Source organism: Lytechinus variegatus, chromosome 3, assembly GCF_018143015.1.
Source record: "Lytechinus variegatus isolate NC3 chromosome 3, Lvar_3.0, whole genome shotgun sequence".
Classification (NCBI taxonomy): Eukaryota; Metazoa; Echinodermata; class Echinoidea; order Temnopleuroida; family Toxopneustidae; genus Lytechinus; species Lytechinus variegatus.
Genome location: NC_054742.1, coordinates 50,801,347 through 50,826,678, shown reverse-complemented (window position 1 = coordinate 50,826,678; position 25,332 = coordinate 50,801,347). Strand labels below are relative to the sequence as shown.

At 36.5% G+C, this 25,332-nt stretch overlaps 1 protein-coding gene across 3 annotated transcripts in view; it reads left to right on the top strand.

Moving 5' to 3' along the window:
- Positions 1 to 12,164: 12,164 nt before the first annotated feature.
- Positions 12,165 to 25,332, top strand: part of LOC121411282 (aminopeptidase N-like) — a 50,890-nt gene continuing 37,722 nt past the window's right edge. The window contains exon 1 of one of the 3 annotated variants that reach the window (XM_041603915.1): positions 12,165 to 12,354. In XM_041603915.1, coding sequence (XP_041459849.1) covers positions 12,351 to 12,354 — 4 coding nt within the window. In that variant the 5' untranslated portion in view covers positions 12,165 to 12,350. Of the gene's footprint in view, positions 12,355 to 23,634; positions 23,735 to 25,332 lie in introns of those variants that run through there. The other 2 variants (XM_041603914.1, XM_041603916.1) reach the window with 2 other exon arrangements.

Below are 25,332 nucleotides of genomic sequence, written 5' to 3'. Positions count from 1 at the left end.
CAAAAAAAAAGCATTAACAAAAGCAACATCAAAACAAAATGTCGATATCGATTTGATGGGAGAGAGGATGTGGGTGTGTGTGTGAGAGAGAGAGATAGGGGGGGGGGGGGTCATAGAAGAAAAGGAAGAGAGGGGGGCTACCTGAAATACGCAAACAAAATATAAAAAAAAAGAACATCACCGTCATAATGCAATTCCAAAGATAATTTAAGAAAGAAAGATTGAGTTGCAGAAAAAAGTCCTGTATAATCAATTACTAATTCCATTAATTAAATGATACCTATAGCGTACAGGAGTATATGAATCCATATGTTGGTTACGGTGTTTTCACCTCGGCCTTCATTCGACCATGCAGGGATGCGCTCTCACGGAGTCGGAATACACAGGGCTTGTGGCCATGGAGCCCCAAAGGGATGCTCTGTCGAGGGTTCTTGTGTCAAGAGGGGTCCTTAGACAGTAGCAGGCCTTAGGTAGGGGCATGCTCCATGGTATAGGGGCGAAGGATGGGTGACGCTAGTGCACAATAGAAATATTAAAATGAAACAGTGTGAGTGAGAGTATGAGAGGGGGTAGAGACATGATAGAGAGAAGATAGAGGGGCTGGGGAGGGGGAGAAATAAAGAGAGAGAGAGGGAGAGAGGGGGGAGAGAGGGTTGGGGGTATGGAAGAATAAAGGATCAAGATGGACTCTAATCGACTTAATCAACGCAAAACCATGGAACATCAATTCATGGACTATAATTTTTTTCCAGAACATGATAGCTTGAACATCTCAACAACAATGACTTCTGTATTTTTTCTAACGGTACACAGTAATGTTCGATCATTTTGTAAGCAAAATACTATAGCTTTATTTTTTTTAAATAATATTTTGATTCTCGCTTTCCTTTAAAACTAGGTGATATTATTGAACATGTTTTGCCTTTTCAAGAAAAATAAGCCCTTCTTTATACCGTTACTTCATCTGGGGAGAAGTTCATATTAATGGATTCGCACAATTCGTTTCTTATTATCTATAAGAATAAACAGGATCAACGAAAATCGTTCTTTACTATGACACCGTTAATATATTTAAAGGTCCTGAAATGTCATCGAAAGAAGGAGGGGGAGTAGTGTAATCCCAAAATGACTTCGATAATGCTGTCCAAAAAGTGTGGAAAAACTCTTTAAAGACTCTCCGATTTAGTTAGTGACAAAGATAAGTGAGGCAAAGTGCGTGGGTCGAGTTGATGCTTTGGGAGGAAAACTAGCTCTCTATTATTTACGATTAAGGCGAACCATGCACGCAGTGAAATACAAATATATCACTCATTAAAGAAAGTCTCATAATGTGAATTTTGGTTTGGACTCGCTGACTTGCACCAGGTCTGTATGTATTATTCCACTCATTTGTCATCCTCTTTCAATGTATAAATAAATATATGAAAATCATCTCCTTTAAGAATATCATCGATGCTGATAATGTTCTTTCTTTCCTTATATTGGCCTACGAAAAATACTTTGTTAATTTTGGTGGGTGGCGAGCACAAACGGAATTGTGAATAACCTAAATAGAGCGCGCGAATCGGTCTCGAAAGCCAATAGATGATTTCAAGAATCTAGGAGAGTTTTTTTTTCTCCCGCCCTATTGAACCGAGGCCTAATCAAAACATGCAAGCGCGAAGCGCGAGTCAAATCTTTTATGATACTGGCCTGTAAAAGAGCCATTGTAAGCACTTTCATTATACACATAAATACGATGCATGTTTCACTTAACAATAATGGGAGCGCAAGCTGAAATTGTTTGATTTACTGACCTGCACTGAGACGGTTTGAATGTATTCATGAATAGACCGAGTATCTCACTGAAAATGATCATGCGAAAACGGAGCATGATGAAATATTTTGACGAACGGAACTGAAATCTGGATATTATTAATATTATGTATTTGTGGAGAGAATATTAAGACTTATCTCATTAACCTGCATGAAAATGAGATGTACTGTAATTATTTTTTGTGGTTAATGTTATCAAAATAATGCTATACCCTTTTTGATGGGGACCGTGGTGTTGAGTCTTTTAAAACACCAACAACTGGGGGTGTTTCATAAAAGTTGTCGGCGCTGACTAAATAGTCAGTGCTGACTATTTCAGTGAAATCCTTGCATTTGATTTGCTGAGAAGCTCTGGCCTCTGACTGTTACTATGGTAACTGTCGGGGAAAGAAATCTTGTCAGTGCCAACAACTTTCATGAAACAGTCCCCCGGACAGCTCTTACACAGCAAACTTGATCAAGGAAAATGATTGTTAAAGGTCAAGTCCACCTCAGAAAAATGTTGATTTGAATCAATAGAGAAAAATCAGACAAGCACAATGCTGAAAATTTCATCAAAATCGGATGTAAAATAAGAAAGTTATGACATTTCAAAGTTTCGCATATATTTAACAAAATATTTATATGAACGAGCCAGTTACATCCAAATGAGAGAGTCGATGATGTCACTCACTCACTATTTCTTTTTTTTTATCGTTTGAATTATACAATATTTCAATTTCAACGAATTTGACGATTAGGACCTCCTTGCCTGAAGCACAAAATGTTAAATTAATGGAATTCCATTGTTCAGGAAGGAATGAAACTTCATTTCACATGACAATGACGAGAAAGTAAAGATATTTCATATTTCATATAATAAAATACAAAAGAAATAGTGAGTGAGTGATGTCATCAGTTCCTCATTTGCATACCGACCGAGATGTGCATATAACTGTTTTGTGAAATGAAGCAAAACTTTAAAATGCCATAACTTTCTTATTTTACATCCGATTTTGATGAAAATGTCAGTGTTATGTTTGTTGAATTTTTCTCTTTTTATTCAAATCAAGTTTTTGCTGGGGTTGGACTTGTCGTTTAAAGAAACTAGGTAGGTAGACAGAAAAGGGGGAGGGATTTCTTCAAGGAAAATGCCCCCCTTGAAAGAGAAAGCGAAAATTTGGATTTTTCATGAATTTCTGATAGAAAGAAAACGATTTGTAGCAAGTTTATCTACTCTAGTATAGGTTTCCCCGTCCATTTTCGTCAAAATTTCAACCGATTTAATGATGTAATAGTTCAATTTGCAACTAATTCGAATGACCTATGAGATCAACATTTAAATACCCAAATACTTTATTTAATTTAATCATATTGGCACGCCATTTCATGGTTATTTCATTTAAACAAGTATAAAGATCGATCAAATTCAAATAGCCGAAAAGGTGTTTTCAAATTCGCAACGGTACCCTTCTTGCGAAGGTTTAGGAATTCAAAATCATTAATATGCGATCACTTATAGGATATGCACAGTGTTTTTCGGTTTTTTATTTTTTTATTTAATTGGATGTTTACCATTATACTGAAATGTATCATCCATCTGAAAAACCATCATCGGAACAACAACTCGTTTTTCCACTTTCATAACTATAGATCGTGGTCAATACCGTCTCTTCCCCACTACGATATAATTTACAATAGTATGAAATAAAAAAAGAACAAGATGATGAAAAAAAATACCTACCATTGGCACAGATCATCCACCCACTCACTGGCGGATCCAGGGGGAGGGGGCACACCCGGCTCGTGTCCGTGCCCCCCCTTTAGAGCCACAACTAAAAAAAATCGTGGACCGTCCCTTATTCTTTGGTTAAAAACCTTCTGTTTTGCTCGTCAAATTCCTAGGGAAAATGCCCCCCTTTTTTTGGAAATCCTTGATCCGCCCCTGCACCCACTCATTAATCACTAAAAGAATAACCGTTCACAACCATATCCTATAAGTATTAAATGAATTGCGTCTTTATCAAACATAATGGAATAAAATTATTCTAACTGAAAGATCAGAAAAAAGATAGGGTAAAGTTTGGAGAAAAAAAATGTATAACGTTATAAAAGAAAAATGAACACAGAAACATGTTATCTGAATTTGGACGTTTAAAGTGCAAATATGTGTGCCGATTAATGAAATTGAAAATGGTATTTTGGGTGAAATTAAACGATTAGTTCGTCGTTGCGAAATTAAATGACAACTTTTGGCCATTAATTTGAACGAATTTCTCCCTAAATTGAATTTCTACCAAATTCAAAGGAATGATATATAACGGAATTAAATGATGAATAAATGAAAATGAACCGTGTGTGCAGAGGGTTGACAAAATATTTCGAATTTGAAAGTCCTTTCATTAATTTAAATGCAACCCTGATGAAATTGGACGGGAAAACCTATATTAGCAAGCAACAAATGGCATAGTAAATGAGATAGAAATGCAATTAGGTGTAAAATATATGAAGCAAATGATAGTATGTTCACAAAATGTGTATTTCTATCTATTTGGTTTTTATTTTCCTACAATACAATATCTCCCCTCCTCCTCCTTTCTCCTTTCAGACCCTCCCCCAATAGTGCCAACCGATTTTTTTTTTTTTTTTTGGGGGGGGGCTGGCCCGGTGCCCTATCCCCAAGTTAGGGCATTTTCAGTGTGTGAGAAAGATGAGGACATGTGTGAGACACTTAAGTGGTCTCTGTGGCACTTTTTGAGAATTATGATTACAAAGCTAATCTAAAAGGCTCATCACTTACTTCTTATCAGAGTAATAAACCATGAAAGCACAATTGTGAAATCTGCCGCGCTGCGAGTGTATTTCCTCGTGCGTAAAGCTTTATCGGGCGATGCTCCGTGTTTTTCAAAAGGATGTCAACTCATTACAGCCCTAGAAAATTTCCGATAAGAAAAATACATCAATTTTCTTCCTCTCCATGACCTTCGTCAAACACATGAGATAGATGATGGTAGTAACCTTAACTCGATGGAATTTTCAATCAGAATTCAATGATGCATCTATCTTCTTTGCTAGTTTAATATTTTATCATGTCGTCGAACATCACGTTTTTCCAATTACGTAGACGTGTGTTTCAATCATACTCACCATCATCAAGTGATTGGATCGATGTAGAAATGTTTAGAATACACTTCTCGTCTCAAAGTCTTCTTTAACCACCCAAAATATCCTGAAAATCAATTTTCAAAATATGCTTATTTCCTGTTACGTTCCCGTATTAAATATTTTGGATATGTTTCTTTGGACGAAGGAGCTTAATCAAATTGGCGTTAACGCTTGACATTTACATTCAGACTACTTTTTTTCTTTATGAGAACAATTTTGTTATTGTAAGCGGATGGTAAAACCAAACGTATATAACCGCGATTGAACTTTGCACAAGTGGTTTTAGCATTTAATTTACATTGAGGGTTGGTTGCTGTGCTAGATAATATATTTACTGACTGAATTATGAATTTGACTAAATTAACGCAGGTTAACATTATACAAGACATGCTGTAAAGTATAGGATTCTTGCATGAAATTAGTTTGTCCTTTGATAATTTTGACAGGGCTGTAGTAGGCCTATAGCAGTTTTATATGTTAATACAGTGCCCATGGTGGGGGGGGGGCGTTTCATGAAATTACTTGTCGGACGTTTTATCCAACAAATCTCACTTTATCCGACAGTTACCATAGGAACAGTGCCTCTCAGCCAATCAAATCAGGGAAAGATGTCAGATCTGACAACTTGTCGGATGAAAATGTTGATGAAACGCATCCCTATGGTGTTACATCCCCAGCATCATAATTACATTTCAATCTGACCTCACATTCCATTTTATTACATCAGATTATTAAATTTGCACTGACGATGATATGATTGTATATTCATCGTTTTTTACGAGTACAGTCAAAATTGAGAAATTCGTTCCTTTCACGCCGCTCTATAACATGAAAAGAAGACAGAACTGTATCGAGGTACCGGTAATTTGTAAACCAGTCCTGGTTGTTTGAATATTTTATGGAGTCGTTGATTTTCTTCACACATTGCTCGTAGTGAAGAGGTTACCTTTGGGTTTTGATTTATTTATCAAAACGTATATCCGATGTATGGTCACCATGGTCATATACTCAGATCTACTCTGCCTATATTAAGTAGGGCCTACAACGAAAGGGATGATAATATTTATAAAGTGGATTTCATATATACTTGCCAGCTCCATCATGTAGCGCTGTGGCCCAGTGGATTAGTTTCCGGGTTTTGGCGTAATTTTCTTCAGCAAGAAATTGATCTACAATTTAATGCACTCATCCCAGGTGAGGTAAAGGGGTACCTGGCGGGAATTCCTGGCGGGAATTTTTTCCTTGAAACGTATAGTGCGCGTTGCATCCGCTCTGGTATAAAGCAAGTGTGATTAATGATGCATTACTGTAGAGCGCTTAGACACTTCTAATATTTTAGGTTCAGCGCCTTATAAAGAAATATAATAATGGTAATTATTATTATTACCGCTTTTTCAGATATATTATACGAATTCCTCCATTACGTCAAATCTATTTAACGGGCTGTTAACACCCTTAAACCAAGAAGAGATAGCGAAATGTTCTTTTGCCATGTAATCTCTTAAATAAGAGCGACATAATGCAAACTCTCCCTCTATCTATATTATTATATTTTGTGAAAGAAATGAAAGTGAGAGAATAATAGATGTAGAGATGTAGCTTCACTCAAGGTCCCTCAGAGCTGTCATCGATTCTGAATCATCAAACTTTCAACCTTTAAGGTTGAAAAATGCCTTCACCGGGCATCGAACCCGGGTCCCTGGCTCTGAACGCCAATGCCTTAATCACTAGACCACGGAGGCGGGCCAGCAGCTTGGCGAGACCGAGTTCAATCAGCCGGCGGGAAAATTTCTAACCTTTCTCTGATTCCTTGTCTTTTGGTGCAGATGAGTTAATGAACAATGAGTAGCCGCGTGCCGAAGTTGGATCCCAGCTACATGTAATACATGCCTTAATGCATGCATTCATCCGACAGGAGACAATGCATTAAAAGAAATTAAATAAATGCAAACAATTTTGGGGGACCGAACTCTATTTTCCTGATTCAAACCTTTTTAATGAAATAAATGAATAAAATGAAATAAAATGAAATTAAAATGGATTGTCATATCCCCGTTATGTGATGCAAGTTGTCTACCCTCCCCATCAGTTTTTTTTTTGCTCATCTCATTACGCCACCGTGTGTCATTTTGTTCCAAGTGATACGTTAATAGGACTTATAAATACAAGTTCAATTGCATTCTGATTTATTCGAAGAAAGCTTCTTACTTTCTTATATACATGGGGATAAATACTGCATGCAGAGAGAAGACGGCATGCTGTTCCCTCGACAATTGCAATTACAATAGAGCGCCAGCTCTTGTCAGTGCCATGCATGTGTAGATGTACGGATTTACAAGTAGGACATTGAGGAAGAGGTAAATGAGAGAGCTGGGGGTAGGAGCGAGAAAGGGAAGGTACAATGGACGAGCAACAGACAGGGAAGATATTGGGATGGCTGGAGAGAGAGAGTGAGAAAGAGAGAAAGAGCTGACAAAACGTGTGATAAGTGATAGCTTCTTTAATAATAATAATTATAATAGGGATTAGAGCATCTCACGAAGCTCCTGTATCATATTGATGACATAATTCTGTTAATTTGGCACGGCACATCTTCAATTGAACTTTTCAGTATTGAGGAATGAACCAGTTTCTTTGTAAAAGGTATGCGATTATTGACATATGACTCTCACCAGGTGGTCATTTGGCAAGTTTAGGTATGTGCCTCTTGGCACAAAAATGGAAAACGGAAACAAACAAAAAACATCGTATATGATAAAATTTAATAAGAGGGGTCACCCTCTGCTTTAAGGTACGCGCGTGAACCTTGTAAGTACCCCTGCGTACATTTAACAGAAATATTTGCGATGTATCTCAGAGCGGCGTCCGACCTATTAGTACCCTGATCGGGCGCCGCTGGAATTTAGGCATCAGCCAACGATTTTTGTAGAAGTCATATCGGTGACCGAACAGTGCCCTGTTGATTCCCCATTACTCAAGGCCAAATCTGGGGAACTTTTCTGCTTGGCGTTCGAGCAGTGATCGGCTGACGACCCACCGACTCCCGGGCGGTATCCAACCGGCCAGTCGTCGGGCCGATTTTGAATCTCGAACGGCCGGTGACCAATTTTTTACCTAAATCGTTCGACGGCGACATCTCGATTACTATACGTCAACCACCCGGGCAGCGAGCGCATTTAGGGCGGCAAGTGAAAGGTGAGCAGGCGCCGCCAGATTTGAGCGATGACCGTAGCCCTACCCCCCCCAAAAAAAAAATAGCCTGGTCGGCGACCTAAAAGGTGGATCCAGAATCCAAAATTTCATTTAAAAATACTTCTCGCCCCCCCCCCCCAAAAAAAAAAATGTCGAAACTTACCACAAACTGTGATTTTCATTAAAATGTCAACATTTTTGCTCGCTTGCACATTTTGGGTCCATGGGAACACTCAGTACCTTATATGCAATGATCTGCACCCCTCAAACGGCTTATTAGTCACTTCACACATCAAACAATATTTTCATTTATACATTATACGCACACGCACAGGGGCCGCGTCGTGGTCTAGTGGTTCTGACTCTCGCCTTCCAAACAGAGGGTCGTGGGTTCGAATCTTAGCCATGGCGTGTTTTCCTTCAGCAAGAAATTTATCCACACTGTGCTGCACTCGACCCATGTGAGGTGAATGGGTACCCGGCAGGATTAAATCCTTGAATGCACCAAGCGCCTTTAGCAGCTGGAGCTACAGCCGGGGTAATATATAGTGCGCCACTGAAAAGGCAACTAGATAGATCGGCGCCTCATAAATGCTATATATTATCATTATTATTATTAACGGTTTTCAAAGTGTGTGTGTGGGGGGGGGGGGGCTGAGCCAAAAATTGGGGGGGGGGGGGGCTGACCATGCAAAAAATCACAATCATATGGTTATTTTTTCGTTTTTGTACACGGTTTTGGAAAAAAAAAAAGGGGGTGGGGGGCTGAATCCCCCTCCGCCCAGCCCCCTCCCGCTTCCGCGGCCCCTGACGCACACCCACATGCATAACGTGTAGATGCATACATGATAGAGCTGGCCGATTTGAACCCCCCCCCCCCACGGTATGAAGACCTGTCTACGCCACAGGTTCGTTCTAATATCCATACATGTTAGCTTCGAACGTCAATGCTATATACTGTAGAGAGGGATGATCTAGACGAAGAGCCGAGAAATCGGTGAAATGCAGTCAATATTTACGAGTTTGCGTCATTGGAATAACTTCTCTATAATGATCCATAACGAGCACGGGAATGGTTCGTGGTACAAACAGGAGAGAGAAATAAATAGAAAGAATGAAACAGATTGGGAAGAAGAATGAGAGGGAGATGAAAGCCAAGGAGATAGATACAGAGTGCGATAGGAAAAAGATGAAGAGAAATAGAGAGAGATGGAGAGAGAGAGAAAAAAAACAGGGAGATATAAAATTATATTTGAGAAATTAATCCATTAAACTTCATTTTAAAAGTGTCGTGACTTTATTACAGTGGCAACACCTCTGTCATGTCTTTCATAATTATTTGGCATCACACTTTTACAACGAGCTTGAAAATGACTTTGAAAATTAATTTGATGTTTTTATATACCGGGCATGGTGGATCAGCGGTAGAGCGTCCGCCTCATGAACGGGAGGTCGTGGGTTCGATCCTCGGCCGAGTCATACCAAAGACTTATTAAAATGGGACCTTCTGCCTTCTTGCTAGGCGCTCAGCGTTTAGATTGGAGAAGGGTAATAATAACATGTTATGTTATGCAGGGCCTGCTGGTAGAGCAGTTTCCTAACTGAAGTGGCTACCCTGGGTAAATAAAACGTTATTATTATTATTATTATAAGACTTTGGAGGTGAAGCGGTCAGACGGTCTTGAAATAAAGCTCCTGAATAATGAATATACACATGAAAATCCGGGGTTCGAAACCTAGTCGTGACATTTATGCTCATTTATGCTTATTTACCCAGGGTATGCTCATGAGCAAGGCGTCTTACTTTCATTGCTCTTCGCGTCTATTGGATGGTAACATTAAAGATTTGTCCCATACGTAAATATTCGCTTTAAAAAGTCTGTCAAAGCCCCCTAAGACACATTCAACCTACCCCCCATAGATGTGAGAAAGTGAAATCCAGGGTCTTTAATGCTGTATGTTTCATCTGCTGCAAATAGAATAGAATAGATACACAGTTTGCGTGGTTGCCCCCGTAATACATCATTAACTCTGAGCAGACATATTGTTTAACCCTCGTTAACAGAGTTCCAAATGGATTTCAAAATGGATTTCATAACCCCAAACTACTGTCTACTGTTACAGTAGCTGAAAACACATGTAAATGAAAAGAAGCCATGAGAAGCTATAGCATAGAGAAAAACGTCTTTTAGATGTATTAGGTTAGGTGATCGATTTTTACAGAATATTGACTGTTGATGTGACACCTTGTCTACGACCTGAAATGTCAGCATGCAAAGAACATGTATATGATTGATACATCATGATAAAAGAACGATGTAAAATAATATCCACTTTCGAGAGTTTAATTACGTATGTTAACAACTGTTTGATATTCTTTGCCATCCATCCCTTCATGATGAGAGCAGGTGTAACATTTTGTTAACAATGCAGTGTAGTATAGATCATAATTAATTAATTTGGATTTCGATTAATAAAAGATAACGTTTACATGGTTTAGGAACTATACTGAGACAAGAGCAGATATTTTTCTTCAGTTTTCCAAAATGATAACATCACATAATCCAAGGAAAATTTTAATTATTCAAACATCTAATGCAGTAATTTTTACTCAAAGTATTCAAAGAGATTGATTATTATTATTCAAGTCATATCAGTGCATCCATCTTACCACTGTGAATAAAATCGTGTCATGAAACGGAATATAGGCTATATATATCCCACCGCTGCCACCGAAAGTCGATTATTCAATATGAATTTACCAATGGAAAAAAGGGAGGGGGTATAGATGGACTGACGAATGTAAAGAATACTAAGTACAGGTATATCACAGCTTTCGATATATTTATAGAGCTATTATATTGTTATCCATTTGCTTTGAAAATGAGAGTCAAGTAACAGTCTCGACTCGAGACTTAACATTTGACACATGATATCCTTGTTGCTCTGACTTTTGATCCAGGCCTTTATATGACATTAACGATAATATTAAGGCTATGATTACTTGTTAGTTTGCTAATATAAGGCCTGATACATTCCCTCACTCAATGTTGCACTGTTCAGCGACCCTTCTCATCAAGTGATGTTTCAAAACAACAGCTTAATCCAAGCAATGCACGTTATTCGTGATTCATGACACTGACTCAGTCAATGACTTATGGCTCAATTAACCTGCGCTGAGGTACCAATTACTTCTTCCTGTACTTTTGATTCCAACGAAATAGACTTAGTACTGGCCCAGCCACACCTATCAAACAAACTCCATACCGCCGAAAACTATTACGTTATTATCAATGTCAGGGCATTTATCTGTTTCGTTGGTATGACTAAAGCATAACATCAAAATGATAATAGCGCGGCATATTATCCTGATTATGGAAAATGTTAATACCCAACAAGAATAATTAGAAGGCATTTATAATAAGAAAATTAATTTTAACTTAGATAAATATTACCAGCCAGAACTCACATCTAGGATAGCACATTTCAAAACCTTAACACGTTATGACAGCAGATATTTGGGTCTTAGGAGATTTAAGTGGCTAAATAATCTGAGCTAGATTTCTTTTAAAGGTAAATGTGTTTGTTTTTTCTTATAGCATATTTCTAGAACTATGGATGAGGAAAATAGAGATAACAGTAAAATCGTTGCCCCTCTTTTGATATTCTCAAATTACACGCGTAAAAGTTTAGGAGCAATCTAAGGACTCAAATGAATGGAAGACAATTCCCCGACATCATCTTTTTAAGAATTAATTCTTTTCTTCCCAAGAATGGCACTAACACGAGACACAGCCCGCAATGCACAGGCTAATTATTTACAAATGTTAAAAGTGTCGTTTGGAAAAAGTGTCACTCTTAAAGTACTTTCTTTGAGTACCTCAGTCATTGTCTGACTTGTCTGACGATGTAGCGAATAACGTGCGGATGTGCTCCTAAGCCACTCGGTAACACTGCCTTTCCTATCATTTCCTTCCATCCTAACACTAATTTCTAGATGTGGGGCCGTTCCACATTCATCAGTAGTGTATTCGCAGATATCCACAGTACATTGTGAAAGGTGACTGCGGGAGGAGAAGGTTGTTTATAGACTATGTTCAGGAGGTAAATAATCACAGGATATACGGAGACTACCAGCATACTAACAAGTATATATTTTTTTACTTCTAAAAAGTAAAAGGATTCTTTTTGTTCCAAGCATGGGTGAGTCTCTACTTTTTTTTGTTCTTTACATTATTCGATCATGATTTATCTTCATGAAAGCTCTCCCAAAGAAAGAGAAAGATAAATGTTAATCTTGACAATTTTACATAATCTTTATAAGATTGTGTTACCCCTCTTTACCAAATGCGCCATCACTGATAAAAAACTTTTAAGTTATAGGCCTGTACCGAGTCTTCTGGCGACTGAAATATAGTCAGTTAAAAGTGAAAACAGATATTAATTGAATGAACATAAAAATCAACGCCACACATCGAAGCTAGAATAAAACGTGCCTTCTCATTTTTGTTTGTTATGAAGTAACTAAAAATAATACGTACTAAGTTTTGAACACCAGCATGACAATGTACATGATGTAAGAATATGTCAGCTTTTGGCCTGAGTTGAACTCAATAGCACATTCGACTCGATCAAAACTTTACGAAATCAATGGAAGACGATTAATAAAGCAAAATATAAGCAGGTTTGAGGAACTTTTGCAAACCCAGACAATGTAGGCCGTGTTCATTGAACATAAATATAGTAACGGAGGAATAAGCAGTAGTGCAACTGTGCATCTTTTGAGTGCGTCACATAATGTCTACCCTTGCAATCGTTGATTGACTCACCCCTCGTAATATTGCTCAATAATACAGATAGTAAATACAATTTCAACCATAGTTATGAATGCCTTTGAAATTCAAGAGCAAATTACAAGCTTTCTTTTTTTTTTTACAATTATCTCTCTTTTAACATAAAATAATAATGTTGGTGTTCAATAATGATATTGAGAAGAGTGATTTAAAGGTCAATTTTAGCATCTATTGTCTTGGGCTAACTGGAGTACAGGTAAACGGAGGCTTGAGCGGGGGAGGGGTTCTGCCACCAAATTTTCACGACCAAGAAGAAAAAGGAGAAAGAAAATGAAAAGGATGTTAACTATTATGTCAGAATCTATCACAAAATTGGCCAATATTTTCGCTCATTCACAACTTCAAAAAAAATTCCATGTTACGCCCCCTCAAAATGTTTGACTCATTACGCCAGGAGAAACTAAATGCATTAGTCTGGATCTGACCATCTCTATCTTTATACGTTAGCGTATATTAGCATCCACTTCGCAGACGCATTTTGGAGCGTTGAGAATCTATTGAAAATGCCCATCAAATCACAATGGAAAGATTAGAGGACTTTGTCGAAAGTTGGTGGACCGGGACAGCACATCGTCTTATGTAAGATTCAGACCGTACGAAAAATTAGGAAAAAAATAGGACGACACTGTTGTTTTGATTCATGGACTTTCGACAAAGGCTTTTGACAAAAGATTATCAGCGTTATAAAAAGAGTCTGGGAAGTAATTGCTAAATTGTTCTATTATTTTCCATAGACTGACACCTAGAATCGATTGTACAATTCATCGTCATGATTGTTGTGTCATAGAGGTGGAGGTGCCGTGGCTGAGTGGTCTAAGGCGCCTGGCTATACATGGAAAGTCCGGGGTTCGATCCCCGGCCGCGGCACCTATGCCCGTAAGCAAGGCATTTAATCTACAATGCTCTTTTATCCTGCTTTCAAATAAACGGAAATGCTATATGCATTATTGGTAACTGGGTGTGCACTAAACAAAAAAAGTCATAGAGCCGTGGGTATACCTTCTTGAGAATTGAATTTGTTATCACTTCTCCCAATGGTTTAAGGAAGACGTAGTGATTTGAATACATTCAAGAATTTCGTTTTTACACGGAACACACATTGATCTCTAAATTATTGTTACAATACAAGGGGTATGTTGAGGAAATGATTGTGGGCATGTGTTGCGATTGGTGAGATTTTTAGTCCCTCTACAGGCAACGAGACGACCGATGAACAAATTTCGGAATGCGCGGGGGGGGGGCACATCCCCCGCTCCAGGGATTACCTCTCATGGTTAAGGGCACTCCTTGGTTGTTTTATTCACAATTAATCGATAATCATGTGTAATATTCATTAATATTTGTAATCTACCAGAAACGGGGATTGAAATTCGAGAGCACTTTTCTGATAATGAACCTTGTACGTGCCTATTTCCTTTTCTTTTGTTTAATACTTAAAATGCCATAACGCCGTCTGTTTTCCATAACTAGAATGTTTTCTATAACTAGAACCCTCCAACCCAAAACCATGTCAGGATTGTACTGCAGCATGGTGTGGGGATATTTTGATTGAGGGGGGGGGGGGACAACCGATTTGTGACGTCATATTTTGTCATTTAAATAGCAGGGGTAACGTAGAGTAAAATAAGTCAGACCTCTCATTTTTATACTCGCCTTTCCCGTTTCCTTCCATTGTCTCCCTCTTTTTCTATTTTCTCATCCCCTTTTCAATCATAAAAATAAACGTAGGTAAGGAAGGCGGGTTGCCCCGTACCCCCACCTTATTGGATTCTCTCCTGTTTATAAAATGACAATCATCGGCGGATCCAGGAATTCATGAGCAAGGGGGGGGGGTGCTGAATATTGATTGATTTCTTGAGAATTTTCCCACAAGCAAACGAAATCATTACTGAAAAAAAGACAAAAAAAAAATTGGACCCAATTGCTTAAATCTGGCGAGTTAAAAATGATGATGACGACAATGATGATGATAATAATAACATCAAACAATTACAATGATGACACTACTGAACTTTCTAATTCTAATAGTGATGATTATGTCGATTGTATACGAGAAAACGTCATCGGTAAAGCATCATTTTTGTGGATATCACTTGAAATATTATTACAATTCATTTGATCATGTCGATGCGGAGTGGCAAATGACTCAAACCGTTTAGATCCTTTACTTTATAGAATCAAGTAAATAATCGACAGCACCATTAAAGTCAAGGGGTTACAATAGTATAAATAAAATCATATCATGACATTGTTTACAACATTCATTGTGAGTAAATAATTAGCGATGTTTATTATAATAAAGTACAAACCCATTAACACAGTTCAAATTTCAAGTTAATGAAATGGTGAGAAAAGATAGCTAATCTGAAAATGATATCAAGTTAGAGATTAATGTCTATTAGGATAGATCATCGTAATGGTTTATTCACAATTAAGCCTACTGTCGGTTTTAAGTTCAAGGGTAGGACTACATTTATCTCATTTATAAACAGATAAAGAACGTGATCGTAATATTTATAATTACTATTACCTCCAAAAACTATGACACAGAATCCAGTCCAGGGGGTGATTACCCTATCGTTCTAAGAAGAAAGAAGATAACTGGGTGGAGAGGTAGAAGAAAAACAAAACTGGAAAAGAGATGACTTCATTTTCTCATAGTATTTAGAAAATGTATTTCTAAATTACACCCAACAACAACTATATAGCTTTTGTTTGTTTAATAAGTACATTGTTATATTTTGGTTTCTTGTCCCTTCCCTTAAAACAAAAATCCTGGCACCGCCTGCCCGACGTATATGCATTTTTGTGATGATATATGGCTCGCAAACGGAAGGGCTGTATACCAACTATCGTGTTAAAAGTTGTCATGGTTTAACATTCAGCATAACGTACTGGTCAATGACTCCTTGAACGATATGTGAGGTACTAAAGTACCATTACTCGCTTTGAATACTAAAACCCATAACAACCTTGATCTTACGAAGGGGAGTGTCAAATGTTAGTTCTGAGAAAATCAAGGTCCAACAGCTCTCGAAAAAACAGGGATTTGTGACAGTTCTAGATAGGGCCCCCATGGGACACCCTAATATGAAAAGTGTAGAGTATGGGGTTCTTAACTCTCACTATTAAAATTCCCATGGTAGATACACGAGTTGGGCAAAAAATGCCCAACTTTTAGCCAACCCTGGGTAACATACTGTCCACACAACTATTGGTTAAAATCTGCCCAAATTGGGTAAGGAATTTGCTCCATTTGATAACAATGGGCCAGAATATATATATATATATATATATTGTACTAACATACATTACCCAACATAGTGGACAGTATATGTTGGCCCAACATTTTAGGTGTGTTTGAGTAAATGTTCGCTTTGAATGATGCCCTTTCTATCTTCACAACTTCATGCATTTCACATGTTTATCACATCAACTTTTTGCCCCAGCGTGACTCCGAGTATGATTAAAATGCCATACTTTACTTAGATTTTCATAAAAGAAACACCCCATAAAAACATTTATGATGGTTTATATGAAATATGATATAATTCATACTTGAACAGTACAAATAGTACATGTATATACAGTCTGTCTGTTTTTGTGAGCTCGTCAATAAATGCAAACTATCTCAGAAAAAATTTACTCGATTGAGTTAGCAATAAAGACATGGATTTTACTTTTTATCAAAGGACAAGTCCACCCCAACAAAACTTGATTTGAATAAAAAGAGAAAAATTCAACAAGCATAACACTGAAAATTTCATCAAAGTTGGATGTAAAATAAGAAAGTTATGTCATTTTAAAGTTTCGCTTATTTTCAACAAAATATTTATATGAACGAGCCAGTTACATCTCAATGAGAGAGTTGATGACATCACTCACTGTTTCTTTTGCATTTTATTTTATGAAATATGAGATATTTTTATTTTCTCGTCATTGTCATGTGAAATGAAGTTTCATTCCTGAACATGTGGAATTCCATTATTTTAACATTTTGTGCTTCAAGCAAGGAGGTCATAATCGTCAAATTCGTAAAAATTGAAAATATTGTATAATTCAAACAATAAAAAACAAAAGAAATAGTGAGTGAGTGACATCATCGACTCTCTCATTTGGATGTAACTGGCTCGTTCATATAACTATTTTGTTGAAAATAAGCGAAACTTTGAAATGTCATAACTTTCTTATTTTACATCTGATTTTGATGAAATTTTCAGCATTGTACTTGTCTGATTTTTCTCTATTGATTCAAATCAAAAATTTTCTGAGGTGGACTTGACCTTTCAATATTTTTTTCGAAATGATAAAAGTGGGTATGATCATTTTGATTAAATCAAAGTATATAGATTTTATATTTATCCCTTCAGAGATACATACGTGTATTTCATAGTCAACAATTTGGAACAAATTTGGATTTTCGGCAACGTCATTCCAATACAAAATGCGCCCCTTTTTGGTAAATTTTGTAACACTTATCACATGATGAATATAATGATAGCTTACGAATTCATCTTGCTGTAATGTCTCACTGTTTTATTATTGAGATAAGGGGGGGGGTACGATGACAGGTTGTTCATTTTTCTCTACCAATAGTGATAACTTATCCATGTATTTATTTCAAAATATAGAAATATGTATTAGCTTCTGAACGCTGCATGCAAACGACACTGCATTGCAATAAAACAGAAAATTCACATCGTATGCGGTACATAGGTATTGATAATTGCTTGCCATAAGTTGATCTTAATACGTGATCAACATGGAATCAATAATCAATAAAATCAATGATCAATAATAATTTTACCCCATCATTTACTCTCAGTCGTTGCGATTTTGTTTGACTGAATATGATTGTTTTTCTTCCGAGGAAGCTATAACGCTTTTAGGTAAGATTATTATATTACATTGAGGACGATAATGAGAATATCATAGCAGACAGGTCTTGTGGCATACATACATGAATCGTTCGAAAATCTGATTTAGTAATCATTTGAGAGTGAGAAGCTTTTTCAAAAGACGTGACATAAGCCAAATTTTTTGCTGTGTCATAAATAGATTGTCTGCGTAGAATATAGCCTATGATATATTACCGAATTCAAACATGACGGTATAAACTATCGATATGATTTGTGTACTTAGTCAAGTATTAAACACTCCAAATGGATCTGTCGATTTATCTAATTATATTTACAGAATACAATTTGTGATAATATGAAGTACAACGATTTGGTTGTACAAGAATTCTTAGTGACAGTATTTTATACTTGTACCATGTGTACGGTGTTTATGAAATATTTGAGACAAACATAATAAATAATGATATTCAGAAACTAATATTAATATAAATTGTTGATTATATACATTTGTATGAATCGGATAACCAAGAATAAACATTTGTTTGACTGATCATTGGTCTGCTATTATCTCCCAATACAAGTGTCACCATTTTACACTCCCCGCATATGATTTGAAATAATGACACGTGATTTAAATGTATTGTTTAACTTTGTGAGCAGCCGATTTAAAAAATTCTCAAACCAAGATGAAACAAGTGTACAAGGGCATGTATTAGAACTAATAAACCCTGAAAACAACCATTATTGAGAATGAAAAGCTAAAACTACAAGGCAAACCCCGATTTTGTAAATATGCGTCTTATAGACACCTAAACAGTACACATAAGTGTATGGAATGAAATTAAGATGGTGTTTCCGGTCACTTTATATTTCAATTTTTGAAGCACTAAATAATTATTTTCGAACGCAATTTTTTCTGGGCTTCATTTTTGTAACATATCACAGACACAGGTGACAAGTGTGACCTTCTAGCTCATATCTTTTAAAAGTCAAACCAATGTTAACCAATCACTTTAAGTTGATAGATATTCTGTTTCAATGGGATCACCATCGCATTGAAGTCAGAGACTTGGGTTCATATAAAAAGAGACTAGATAAAAGAAAATAAAAGCTCTATTAAAGGTATTGTTTAACTTTGTGAGCAGCCAATTTAAAAAATTCTCAAACCAAGATGAAACATGTGTAGAATTGCATGTATTAGAACTAATAAACCCTGAAAACAACCATTATTGAGAATGAAAAGCTAAAACTACAAGGCAAACCCCGATTTTGTAAATAGGCGTCTTATAGACGCCTAAATAGTACCCATAAGTGTATGGGATAAAATTAAGATGGTGTTTCCGGTCACTTTATATTTCAATTTTTGAAGCACTAAATAATTATTTTCGAACGCATTTTTTTCTGGGCTTAATTTTTGTAACATATCACAGCCACAGGTGACAAGTGTGACCTTCTAGCTCAGATTCTTTTAAAGTCACATCAATGTTAACCAATCACTTTAATTCTATAGGTCCAACGTAGTTCTCTACGTATCAATACTTGTTCCCGATGCTGATTTGAATACTGTCTTATGTGTTAATAATAAACTATGTATTGAATTTATAATAGTTAATGAAGTAGAAAAGCCTGCATCATTATCAGTTTTGTTATCTTGCAACTGGTCATTCTCTGTAAATATTCGTAACACCCATGCAAGTAAATAACTTTGTCTCTATACACGTATTAGTGTTAAAGGGCAATAATATTTGCAGCTACATCCGTTTATACAAGCGTGTGATATGGAGCTAGGTTACTTCTTTTGTGGTATATACATGTATATTTTAACTAATTATCTTTTTCAATGCTATTTTGTCAATTTGAAGAGTCGCCGGAGTAGAAAAAAAAATCGCTCACTGGTACTGGGACTTTCAAACCATTCATTAATAAGATCTTAATGACAGTGTTTGAATGAAATGATACCCAGCCTTTCATACATTCATCAGTGGGTGAGGCGGCGATGCAAAAGTGTGCCACCACCTACTGTGGGGGGGGGTTACACTTTTCAAGTAGAAAAGAGTTCTTAGAGGGTTCTATGCTTGTCCCGTATCTGGAACCTTTAAAGATTACCTCAAAGGTTCTAAATCATCATAAACAGCCACTTTGGAATCATTTTTAAAGGTTATTTACAGAACCATTTCAGGTTCTTGAGTCCGTAAAAAACCTTTTGAGAATATTTTTCTTCTTCGAGGGTTCCAAACTGCGGGATAAAAGTTTTCCAATTCGCACCTTCTCTTTTCTAAGAATGTATATGCCCCATGATCAGGGTAATTCGATGTCCTCATCTCGAGTCGTCATCCTATATTCTTTTCAGTTTACATTGAAAAAAAATGGGGTAAAAACCCAGTTCTCTCATAACGTGCAATGATGATTGAGCTACTATTATATACTGTAGTATCTCCGTCAAACTGACCTGTCTCAGTATGGTAGCCACCTTACAATTATTCACAAATTGGGTTCAATTTGGCAAATTCAAGGTCCGAATCGTTTCTCCTTGTGTCGCATTTCTCTCTTTCTCCCCCCCCTCCTCTCTCTCCCCCTCTCTCTCTTTATCTATGAACACATCTCTACCCCTCTCCTTCTCTCTGTTGCAGTTTATTGGGCCAAAATGTTGCACGAATCAGTCTTTAGCGTGGTATTATTGTGATACATTTGGGGTCTATGAAAGTGTAAATAAGGCAACAGTGATAATAATAATTTACGAATAATATAAATCCTGTTTTATTAATGACATTTAAACCATTAAAACAATTAACGTTTCGCTGACATAGTTTTATTGTTCTTTACTCCTTCATTTTGCTTAATACGCCAGTCGGGTTATTACGGTTGTAAATCAGAAATTCTGAGATGTAACGTGAACTTTGTAAATTAAAATCCACATACTTTTTTTTCGTTTTAGAAGAGTTGTTTTCAGGGTTATGGAACCGCGAGACTGTTACACATTAGGACAAACACTAAACCAAACACCCTATATCACAACAGACTACATAACAGACACGTTATATAACAGAATTGATATATGACAAAGTCCACTAGGACAATCAACTCTAGGCTGATTTCCATCTATGACGATTACCCAGGAAATTGAAAAATTACCTGCTAGAATATATATCTCAAGAAGATGATGACTATAATGATGATGATTATGACGATGATGATAATATTAGTAATTTTAATAGTACTGCTAATAAAAATAATAATGATGATGATAATAGTATACTACTCCTCCTCCTCCTACTACTACTACTACTACAGCTACTACTACTACTACTACTACTACTACTACTACTACTACTACTACTACTACTACTACTACTACTACTACTACTACTACTACTACTACTACTACTTCTACTACTACTACTACTAATAATAATGATAATAATTATAATAATACTACTAATCATAATTATTATAATTAGTGATGACAATAATAACACAATGATAATATTTATAAAGATAACAGAAACTACAGTTAAAACATCGACAAGTATATGTGGCTGTGATAAATAAAGACAATGTAAGAATTCTTTTTGGGAATACGGTATTTATTTATTTCCACACAACAGGTGTGTGACACAGGGAAGGAGATAAGAATGACTGATACAGACTCCCCCCAAAATATTTTAACAAACAAATTCATTTTGAACTTTAACCTCTTCTATTCGTAGAGCAAACTGAATAACATCAAATATCAATACTCTTTGGAAAGAATTTGTTGACTGGTAAAATAACCTCTTTTAACCATCATCTCGTAATAAAAGATCTACTGGTCTTTTTGAAGATTAGAAGTCGGCTAAAGAATCAAATGGAATTTTGCATGTATTCAATATATTGACTTCTTTACTTATTTTTTTAATAATTCACCGTTTAACACTCGATCATGAGCAATGTAGGCCGGATTTTATTTCTTAATCGTAATAGATATTAAGGGATCATTTTCATTATTGATTGCAGTTATACAATACAATATCTTACGCAAGTTCATGTACCATTGATCACGTTTCTGTATTAATTTGCCAGTGTACCAACATTGCAATATAAGGAGTAAAGTAGATGCATATAATATCGTATATAAATAATTTTACTCCACAGATTGACTTTTGAATATTTTCTTTTTATCGTCAAAGGAAAATCATACCTAAAAAACCCAGAGGCATCAGGCGAGTAAAAGTGGGAAATGAAGAGACGATTTCGTTTGAAATGTGATGAAAAAAAACGGACAAAATAAAAAAGTGAAGCTTGTGTATAATATGTGCCCATGAACGATATCAAATATTATATAAAAATCCTGACGTAACAAAGGGAAATAGAGAGAGATTACAGGAAGGAAGCAATATACCATTCCAAACAAAATTAGAGGAGGTTATTTTGTGTTCACCATAATTTCAGGACCGTAGCTGTAGTATGCATAAGTTCCCTAACACTCAACAGATTTAAAATATCACGAATCGTCAATTATCTTTTTAAAATGAATAAAATTCTTATAGATCTAGTTCTTGATTTATTAACTAAGAGTATCAAACAGACGCGGAGTCATGTTTATAAGATGGTGCCGAAAACGATTTTTCAAATTTTTACCCATTATAGAACGTATAAAGTTAATGAAAAACTAATCGTCATAAGAGCTTATGTATAGAATTTTCTAATTCATCTCACTCCAAGAACAGGAGCTACTAGTTCGTCGCTGACCCGATACAACAACTGCTAATTACTTTGCAAAATAGTCATAGGTTTCGTTCTTAAAAGTTATGACTGGATTCTATGTTATATTATACAGTTACAGATAAGTTGTGTAAGAACTTTACTTGGTCATTCTTGGTATTGACAAAATATTGTACAACCGACCCCCTTTATCTACTTTTTTTGGGGGGTCACCTTTGAACCATCTGGGAGTAATATGCAACGCCCATTGAGAAGCAAACCCCGTTGACACTAGAGGATGTTTGCTTCCTGGAGATCGCACCAGATCGCATCACTATGACGCTCAAAATGTGAACACATTGGTTGTATTCTGAAATTCTGCAACCATTATATTTCTTTCAAGCTGATTGTGGCTTGAATCCATGATGATATGGAAATTTGACGGTATCATGAAATCCAAATGAACACTAAAAAACGTTAGTATTAACTTAATATAGAAGAGAAACCACTCAGAGACTATATACGCCACATGCCATAAAGGCCAATCAATGGTCCGGTTTTAGCCCCGTTTTTAAGTAGATCATATTGAACCTCATTGCAATATTTAAGTTCAGATCACGACGTACCAAACTTCCATTTTATTATACCTAATTTTTCTTTAAAACTTTCAAGAAAGTTCATGCCACGCAGATTTATCGCATTTTTAACATGGGGGAAACTGGTGTACCATTATTTATTTAAACATTATTTTTGTTTATGTTACAATGAAACATAATATTATGCTATTCCATTTTTGTATAAACATATTCATACAGACTTTGGGTCCTAATAGAAATAAACACCGTATGGTGTATTATCGTACTGGTGAAGTGAAGTGAGGTGCAGTGTGCGACACTTTTACATTTCATACGATTTCTAAATCATTCAGTGTTCTTAAAACTCATTTTCAAAAAGCTATGTTCATGTAATATATATATTCTGCCTAATCCATCGACATTGGTATATAATACTACTGGTCCCATCCCTGAATCAAGTGTAAACGAGGTCTAAAGAGATCTGTATCGCAGAATAAACACGGCAGCGACTGGCTACATTTCATTGCACACAATAAACCAAATCAGATACCTATTATCACAGGACCACTGCAGTTTGGTCAGTGACTCCGCTGGAAGAAGCAGCGTTTCTTGTTTCGTAAGTCTTGAATGTAACTTTTTTTAATCAATAGTTCTATTTTATGATATAATTATTCTTTGTCTCAGTGTTATCATTGCTGATTTGTGAAAGTCAAGATCCAGAAAGAGCAGCAAAAAATGATACTAATCTCCGCGTTGTTTTTTTTTACCCTCTCTTCTGTCTGGATTACCCTTCGTTTGTTTGAAATCTACCCCTGGCCCCGGGAACCTACCTCCCTATAGGCTCTAGATCCTTTAACAGTCATCCATTTGAGATAGCTCAGTTCAACTAATAACTATTATCACGTGTTGTATTAAAAGGAGGTAAATGCAATGGGTAATTTTATGATTAGCAGTACTTGTTGTAATATGACTATCATCGGTAATGTAGCTTTTTTTGCTGATCGTATGGGGTTGACGAACCGTGTTACTAAACGTGAACCCCCATTGGTACCCGAGGTTCCTCCGAGGGGTCGCCTGACCTGTCTTGTCCCATAAGATCTCAGAGACTTGACGCGCATGGGATGCCACGGGGCAATTTCTGCTTTTGTTTCCTTCTTCATCCCTTGTATTGCATTTCACAGTATTTTTTTTTAACTTTTCAATACAAGGGCGACACCGCATGGTGAGCGGGTGTGTGTATCGGGTGTGTGTGCGGGGGGGGGGGGGTGCATATGAATTCTTAAGAAATGACATTAATGAGTTAATGACACTTGTAAAGAACTTATCATTCAAGAGTTCAAATATTACAGTGCCTTGTGCTCATCAATAAGTATTACGATTGTAACAGTTAAAGCCATTGACAGAATTTCAGTATTGTTCAGATTTGTTTCGCATAGTGACATGAATTTTTGCTAAATGCATGGATGAAAAAAATCTGACAGTGGTGATTGTCCATTCACATGGGGAAGAAGAGTCTATCAAAATACTATCATCATCGTAGGCCTATATTATTTGTCATTTTTTATTTTTCATATATTTTTGTTTACTCAGAAAGTGGTCTTTATAAAACATGTGGTCATGGTATATGTGATTGCTTAGGGTGTACTGGTATATTTGAACCCTTTTTGGTAATGGTAAGGATCGTTGTCATTTTCCATGCAGTGTCTAGATAAAGATATAACAAGAGAGAAAGGGAGAGACGAAGAGTGGGGGTGAGAAGAGGCTGTACAGCACATCTTGCCACGTGATACAAAGTAAAAAAAATGTCCGAATTGGCGTCATTACAAAATCTACTTCTTATCGCAAGGTGTTCATAAACATGATAAAGGCTTGCACAGGCCATATAGCCGAAACGATCCGATCTTCTGATGGCCATATAAATGCGAGTTTCCACTCACATCCCCAGGCCCGCAGACGTCATAAATGGCTACTGGGAAAACAAATAGATGACTCGATTTCAAAGTACAGAAATATACATCTCCAGTCTATCTCCTTCCGAATGCGATTTGTCAAGCGCTTGAAACAAGTTGGTATATTATATTCCCTGGGGCGAACAGACAGTAATGTTACTCCTTATCCGGTATGTCTTCATGTTCAGAGTTGTTTGTAAGGCAACCCTAGATGATATTTCCTCAGTCATACAGCAGTGCTGTTCTTGTTATGTCATCCGCTTCC